This window comes from Phalaenopsis equestris, unplaced genomic scaffold (genome assembly GCF_001263595.1).
Source record: "Phalaenopsis equestris unplaced genomic scaffold, ASM126359v1 Scaffold000229, whole genome shotgun sequence".
In the NCBI taxonomy this organism is placed as follows: domain Eukaryota; kingdom Viridiplantae; phylum Streptophyta; class Magnoliopsida; order Asparagales; family Orchidaceae; genus Phalaenopsis; species Phalaenopsis equestris.
Window position 1 is genome coordinate 572,293 of NW_018164671.1, and position 8,386 is coordinate 580,678.

General features: G+C 37.8%; 1 protein-coding gene across 1 annotated transcript in view; it reads right to left on the reverse strand.

The window, feature by feature from the left end:
• LOC110023743 (threonine dehydratase biosynthetic, chloroplastic) overlaps positions 1-8,386 on the reverse strand; it is a 39,986-nt gene that overhangs the window by 24,234 nt on the left and 7,366 nt on the right. Inside the window, exons 2-3 of the mRNA XM_020723301.1 lie at positions 5,541-5,720; positions 5,083-5,352 (exon numbers count right to left, since the gene is read on the reverse strand). Of these exons, the coding sequence (XP_020578960.1) occupies positions 5,083-5,352; positions 5,541-5,720 (450 nt within the window). The remainder of the gene's footprint in view (positions 1-5,082; positions 5,353-5,540; positions 5,721-8,386) is intronic.

An 8,386-nucleotide genomic window follows, 5' to 3' on the forward strand; every position in this document is an offset into this window, starting at 1 on the left:
ATTTTTTTAATTTTTTTTTTTTTTTTTTGAGAAAGCCCAATGGCTAATATATTAAAAAGAAAATAGAATACAGATAGATTGTGTGAAAGGGCCCAAACATGGCACCCCACCCACACAATAACCTCCACATGCAAATGGTTCCAAAAAGAGAAAATACAAAAAAAATACATGAGAGACCTAAAGAAAAGAAAAACCAAATAGTGTCAAAATTTGGATTATCAGGTAACTAAAGAGCGGCCCAATTTTGTTTTGTCTCTGCCTCTAGTTCTAGGGAAGGAGCTAGTTAATAAATTGGTGAGAAGAGTGTCATTGCCAGTAGCAACCAATGTACATCCAATAAATTCCCGAGCTTGAGTCGGCTTCCATTCTTCTTCTTCCTCCTGGAATAGACTTGTCATTCCTCATCCGAAGATTGGCTCGCCTGGTCAGTGGATTGGTCTAAGGTGTGTTGGACATGTGTAGGTTGTTGAACATTAGAAGCAACTATTTGTTGCGTCAACTGATCTTTTATCGGATCAAGAGAGCGGGAGCACTCTCGTGTGTTCTGGCATGTAAGCGGGTTTTCGTCAATAACAGTGAGTGGTATAAGCGCAATTGGACCTGTACATGTAGTATGGTGTTCTTCATCAGGAACTGCGGTGTTGGCAAGGAGGGATCCACAGGCAAATCAGACACCAAATCCTATTTTGTGGGAACTTCCTCCACAGATAGCAGATGTGTCCATAGCAATGGGGTTAGACCCCTCTTTGTTTGCTTGAGCTTTAGCTTTCAAGTTTGGATGGAGCCTGTGACATTTATCAAGTGTATGCCCAAACATCTTACAGTGTGTACAATAAAAAGGTTTATGTTGCATGACAATTGGTTGTTAATATCCATTCTGAGTTGTGCTCAGTCAGACTTCAGTAATATCAGGTAAGATAATATCCTTTTCCACAAGTATTCTGACCACAAAAAGGTCTGGTTAGGTTAAAGGTGGGCATATCTAGCTTCATAGAATCTCTAAGAATGGCTCCAATAGAATAAAGAATCTGATGATTAAAGAAATGCAACTTGAGACCAGATAAATTAATCCATACCGGAACAATAGGAGACTTATTATTTGGGTCAAAATCAGAAGACCACTTGAGTAACTTCATTGACTTGTCTGCAATGTTGAGATATTTTTTAAAAAAAATCTAAACATAGTTTTCAGTTAGGTTTAACTAAATCAACACATGTCTCCCATAAAAAAGTTTCACTTTCCACTTCCCTACAAGTTTGAGATCGTCAACACTCTTGATAACTTCCATAGGTGGGTGCCCCCACTAAAACTTTCTATTCCCAATAAGAACGAACTTAAATTTCTCAGTTAGGGTTGAAATTTCTGAATCAGAGAAAAATAGTGTTGTTTTCTCATTCTTCATACTTATCTTCTTAAGAAAAGAGCAATCACTCGTACAATCATGATATTCCTTATAGCTTGAGGGGAAGACAATAGTAGATTCCGCAAGATATTACTCACCACATGGGCGAGAAAAGCTTTGTCAAGATTAACCGAAGAAGAAGTAAGCACCATAACGAAGATCCTTCAGCCCACAGATGCAAAAGCGAAAGAAACCAGACCGTCTGATGGAGCGCAACCAGACGCGAATGGACGCACGTCGGGTCGAAGCAGCGGTTGTCGAACCCGCGGAAACAGGCGTAGGACAGAAGAGGTAACCACAGAAGACGAAACTGTCGCGAACTGGTCGAAACAGCAGAACGCGAGCCGCGATCGGGTTGAAACTTCAAGAGAGGAGTCGCAGAGCGCGATCGGCCCTACAGCGAGCAACAAGCACGAGCGCAACTCGACGAAGCAAACAACGGAACAGAGGAGCGTACTCCCCTTCTTCTACGAGCGTGGAATTACAGTAGCAGAGGCTAGGGTTCGTCGTGAGGCGAAACCCTAGCAGAGCCTCGACGAAGATAGATAAAAGGTATGCATATATGATCTGCGTCTATATATATTTTATACATATATATAGGTATATATATATACATCTATATAGGTATCTATATATATGTATATGTATGTATATGTATATCTATATATATATATACATATGTAGATGTATATATATCTATGTACATATATATCTATACATACATATGTATATTTATACATACATATGTATATTTATACATACATATGTATATATATATATATCTATATATATATTTATATATATATATATATATTTATTTATTTATATAATTATCTAAATATAAATTCTCTTCCCAGGGCTGATATATTAAAGATAAAGATACAGATAGGTTTGTATGGGTGGGCCTAAACACCCAACCCACACGGTACAACACACAACAAAAAATGTAAAAGATGGATACATATAGAAATATAAAGAAACCCAAAAACCACCCGGGCGCTGAAAAAGTGTGGGTCATCCCAATCTAGTCTTACCTCTGGCTCTAGTTCTCGGTAGTGATCCAGCTAGCAGATTGGTAAGGTGTTGACCATTGCCCGTAGTAACCAAAGTATCATACATAAGACTCCTGAGCTCTAGTAGATCTTCACTCTTCTTCTTTCTCCTGGAAGTGTAAACCTGTCATTCCTCCTCCAAAGAATCCGCCTGATGGGGTAGAGCAGAACCAGAAGGAACAGTAGTACCCACAATAAGTTCTACAATATGAGAAGTGTGAGTTGCCGCTACACCGGTTACTTCTTGAAGAAGTGGAGTTGTGAGGTTCTCTTGATTATCAGTCTAAACACTATCATTTATAGGCAATAGTCCATCAGAATTGTTTTGTATGGAGTTTGTAGGTGTCAGTATCGCATCACTCGCAGTAACAGTAACAGCAGTGTCATGGGGGGGTCCTCAGGTGCAACAGACACCTATCTGGTAGTATCATCCTCAGGTGGAACTAAAATGTCCACAGCAGTGGGGTTAAACCCATTCTTATTCACTTGACCATTAGATTTCAAATTAGGATTAAATTTGTGTCATTTAGCAATGATATGACCAAACATCTTATAGTGGGTACAATATGGGGGTTTGTGTTCCATGACGATTTGTTGCCAACAACCATTATGATTATGGGTTGTGTCCATCCAAACTTCAGTAACATCTAGTAAAGTAATATCATTTTCCACAAGTATTCTGGCCACCGAGGGTTTGATCAGGTTGAAAGTAGGCAGATCTAGTTTCAAAGGATCCCCAAGGATGGCCCCAATAGAGTAGAGAATCTGATGGTGAAAAAAATGCAGCTTGAAACCAAATAAACTAAACCATACCGGTACAGTGGGAGTTAAGACAACTCAAAATTTAATCACAAACATAATAAAACAAAAATCGTAACAAAATAAAATTTCTCTATCGGATGATCGGGAATCTCTCGAAGGAGGTAACCTATGGTTGCTAATGAGATTTCCCAAGGGCTAAATGAAAGTTACATGTCTACTAGCTTAAGATCATCAACACTTTTTCTGATAATCTCCAGAGGAAGGTGTCCCCACTGAAATTTTCCAATAAGAGCAAACTTGAATTTTTCCGTAAAGGTAGAAATTTCTTATTCAAAGAAAAAAACTGCTTATTTTCCACATTTCCTACTTCCCTTCTTAATAAAAGGAAATCATCTGAACCCTCACGAGATTCCTTATAACTTGAGGGGAATCCCACTGCGGACTCCACCTGAGGGTTACCCACCACGTAGGCAAAGGAGACTTTGTCTGGCTCAACCAAAGAAGAAGGAGGCACCATCAAAGCAAGGAGAGCTGTCGGCGTTAAGCTACAACGAGAAAAGTTGTTGCAGCAGGAAAAACAGTGAAAACTGGGCTGACGAGCGGCTTTGTCGCAGACGCTAGAAGCAGAGCCAAGCACGAGCGGCTCTGTGGCAGGCTGGAGGCGAAGGTACAATTTTGCAATATAATCAAAATTAAGATGGTCCAGATTTATTTGATCCTTTTTAGTTTTAACTGACATTAGCATTTTGTATTCCGACACACTTAGCATAATAATATCAGTGACTTCTTCCTTGTGTTACATTTTTTTTGAAGGATATTTTAATTGAAATTTTATGAATATATCTTCTCTCTCTCTCTCTCTCTCTCTCTCTCTCTCTCTCTACAGTCGTCTGCCATGATATGTGTGTGTGTGTGAGTGTGTGTGTGTGTGTGTGTGTGTGTGTGTGTGTGTATATATATATATATATATATATATACACATATATGTTATGGATTGATTTTTTTCTCTATAATCCAATCACAAGCAGGGCAGAACCCATTGCAAGCTATCTAATTACACACACGCATATGTATATGTATACATACATGTATGTATGTATATACATACATACATGTATGTATACATATACATATGCGTGTGTGTAATTAGATAGCTTGCAATGGGTTCTGCCCTGCTTGTGATTGGATTATAGAGAAAAAAATCAATCCATAAGGAAACAATGACATTGACTCATCCGTTAATAAACTAGCTTAGTTCGAGTCAACAAAATTTGGTGATTGACAAAGTTCGACCAAATTAAGGGGCCCACTTGATATTGCAAGTACCTATACTTACGTGTGCAAAATAGTTCAGTATTAAGTATCTTTCAATATATTCAGTGGGAAAACAAATTATGTAGCACTGAGAAGTAAAAGAAAAAGCTTGTCTTAAAACAAACAAAGTGAACTATAACCCCAACATTGATTCTAACATGCACATAAATGAAAAAAACTTTACCTTACATTACTTCTATTTAATAAAAAAAACACTATAAATGATAATACTAGATGCGCACCAAAAAAAATAATCAAAATCATTATAATATGCAAAGCATGTAAAAGCAAATATAAAGGAATAAAAAGAACTGGTTGTATGCAGTGTGATGAGTGGACTAACGACCATTTATTTGCCTTCCTCATAAGACAGGACAACAATAGAATCATTATTAGAAGCATAAAACGAAGGGAGGTATGAATGGGGACTATGTTCGATGCAGCCTATGAGATTCATAATCAAATTAGGCTATTTTCCTTCGATATATATGATGTTAACTACATAATTTGAACAATATACAATTCCCAAGATTTAGGAAACAGGTACATACTTCTGGGCAAACACACTTTATATAAGTAGCAATGCCAGCAATCAGTCCACCACCTCCAACAGGTACAAAAATGGCATGCAAAGGACCTTTTATTTGACGAACGATTTCCATTCCCACAGTTCCTTGTCCCATTATGATGTCTGGATGATCAAATGGAGGTATGAATGTCCGACCCTCATTCTCTGCTCTTTGTTTAGCATATAACTGAGCTTCATCATAAGAATCACCCTTAAGAACAACAGTTGCTCCTAAACGTTGAACTGATCTCCACTGAAATCAGAAATATATCATTACAAAAGAATTCACATTAAATGAAGCAAAGCTGCAAATCTTTGTCTTTATTTTATACATGTCCCTATATAGATGCCCTTCAGTGTGCTTATTTCTCATACACAAAAATTTAGATGACAAAGATAAGTAAAGAGGACCCTCCATCCGAGGATCATGGATCATGAAACCTTAATTTCTGGAGTCGTAACAGGCATTACAATAACCGCATCACATCCTAGCTTCTGAGCAGCCAGTGCAACTCCTTGGGCATGATTTCCAGCAGATGAGCAAATGACGCCCCTATCCAACAGCTCTTTAGGTAGCTTTGCCATCATATTATATGCTCCTCGCAACTTAAACGAGAATACCTACATTTCATCAAAAATCATACTAATTAAATATTTTTTACTGCATATACCAGATAAGAGATTAGAACAAGTTAAAATAACTAGGACTGCAAACCATAGTTTGTAATTAATATTCTTGTATCATTAAATAAAAATTTACACATTCCATGAAACCAGTTAGATAATAAAGAGATCATTCGAGCATTTGAATAATGATGTGTTCGAATATGCCAGTGGGAGACACCCGAATCATACTACCAAAATCTGTGAAATCAAAGCAATGAAGAGAACAATCGTACAACAAGAAAATTCTGAGAGAGAAATTCCAGGATTTCTATTCGTATACATAATACTATAGATGTCCTTGCAACTCCATTTAATCTCTAATTTATAGGGTTTTAGGCGCTACAAGAAAAACCAGACGAGAAATAAACAAAATATAATATAATTTGATAGACGCAAATAAATGGACACTAAAATCAAGAACGTAAGTACACATGAACAGCCCCTTGGGCAAGTACTTTAGAAGTCTATAAAGCTTAGTTAGCAGAGTCGGTTGACTAGATAGCAGGCTTCTCCTTTGCTCTAGGCAAATGTTTTTAGAAAGGATGAGAGTCCCTCAAATCCGGGAATCAAATTCGGGGAAGTGCCTATGAGTCGAAGCAAGTCTAACAAAGCTAGGTAAGTCCTTTTAGGCTAGGAAAGTATCGCTAATAAGCTAGTGTGAGTGTCATTTAGATGAGGAGTGTGCCACCTGGAGACAGCAAATGACTCTCCACCAATTTAGGGATGTTCCCAATAATTGTTAAACTGCACGTCATGGGTATGTATTTAGTTCTCTAATTCTGTTGCATTTTTTGAGAGCCATTAGCAAAAATATCAAGAGAATTAGGTGAAAAATTTCTTATTATTGTTAACTGAAAAAAATATAATTTATTGCCCTATTTTACTCAGATATTGAGAGTAATGCAACTAGTTATTTCTTTAATAACATTTTAATGTGACTAAACCGAACATTTAGAATCTCAACCATTTATAAATACCCGGAGTTGGATTCTTGGCTTCACAACCACTTCTTTCTCTACCCTTCCTTTTTGGATTGTCTTTATTGATCAACCATGGTTGGACCGTCTACTCGTTTCAACCAGCAAAAGAGCAAAACAACTCCACGAAAGGTGTTGAACATCTAAAACCATCAATTGGATGGATATACCAAGTGCCAATTACAGAAACCAAAGGTGTGGATGGGGAATGCAACTGTCTTGTTGAAAGTAAAAAACAATAAAAATATTCATTGCCAAGATTGCTAGGCAAAGGTGGACCTCGAAGAGAAGCAAGATCAACTGCTACCTGTCATAGTGTTTCATAGTCACCTCTCATCAAATGCTCCAGCAGCAACATAGGTTCGCAAGTTTGAAATTGCTGAAGTGATTTTTTTCTCCTAAAATAAATGTTAGTTAAAATTTATGTGATTAGAATGTTGGTTGAATGAAAAACTCTCATGTATATCTATTATGGTTATCATCACTGTTTTATTATTTTTTATATGTTGATAGGTAGAACCAATTGTGTTCTTGACTTTCTCAGCCAGAAGAAGCAAAGAATACGGAGTTATGGAACAGGTAATATTGTTAGAACTCCTTTATTGAAAAGGGTTATCCAAGCAAGTCCCATAGTGATTGTTCCAAGTGTGCCTACGGTCTATCTAACTTTGAGTGAGCTTCTAAACTAATATCTGGCTGAGTCAACAGTTGTGGCTTTCATGGATTTAAATCTAAATTCAGTTCCTGGATAAGAGGATAATGATGGTGATTCATGCAGGTGCCTCTCAAAAATATTTTGAATGCAGAATTCAGCCTTCCTAACTCTTTAATTTAGGGAGTCGTGGCGACCTAAAGGGATCACATTACCAAGGTTGTTGGCAAGTCCCTCAAATATCCAAAGTTGATGCAAGTGTGAATTTGTGATTGTCATCGGCCTCTCTTCCACAGAAGCAAGTTGGGGAAGCATGTGGTGTCTCTTCCACGATATTCATGTCACTTGGGTACACTATACTTACACCAATGGTGTTTAAAAGTCAAAATAACCAAGATAAGAGAATTGCTAGTTTTTGTCGGGGATGCGTGCAAGTTTTGGAGGAGCAAATCATCAAAACTGGTGCGAGTATTGAAAAGCTTTCACTCCTAAGAGAAAATGCACCCCATTCTTCAAATAAGTCATTTGTTATCCTTTGCTGAAAGATTTAGGGCCTGTTTGGGAACACTTTCTCTTTTCTATTTTTGTTTTTGTTTTTAGTCTGTTTTGTTTTTTTTCTATTTTTAGAAAATATGTTTGGTACCATTATGATTTATATATTTTTTAAAATAAAATAATAAAACATGTTTTGTTGGGTATTTTTAATATTTTAAAAAAGAAAAAACTTATATTTTTTTATAAAATGGTTGGGTCCACGGGGGCTCCAATATTAAGCCCTGCCGTCTATGGCGTATACGATGTCTTTCTCGCTCCGCTCAGCACGAAGCATTACCTGTGGGCAGGCGGATGGCGGCCAGCGGGTGGCGGCGGTGCGCAACAGGCGGCCGATGGCGGGAGGCGGGCAGCGGCGGACAATGGCTCACAGAGGCTGGAGGTCGACGATTGCGACAGGCAGGGGGCAAAGCCAGCAGCGACACTATAGGGTGGAACCG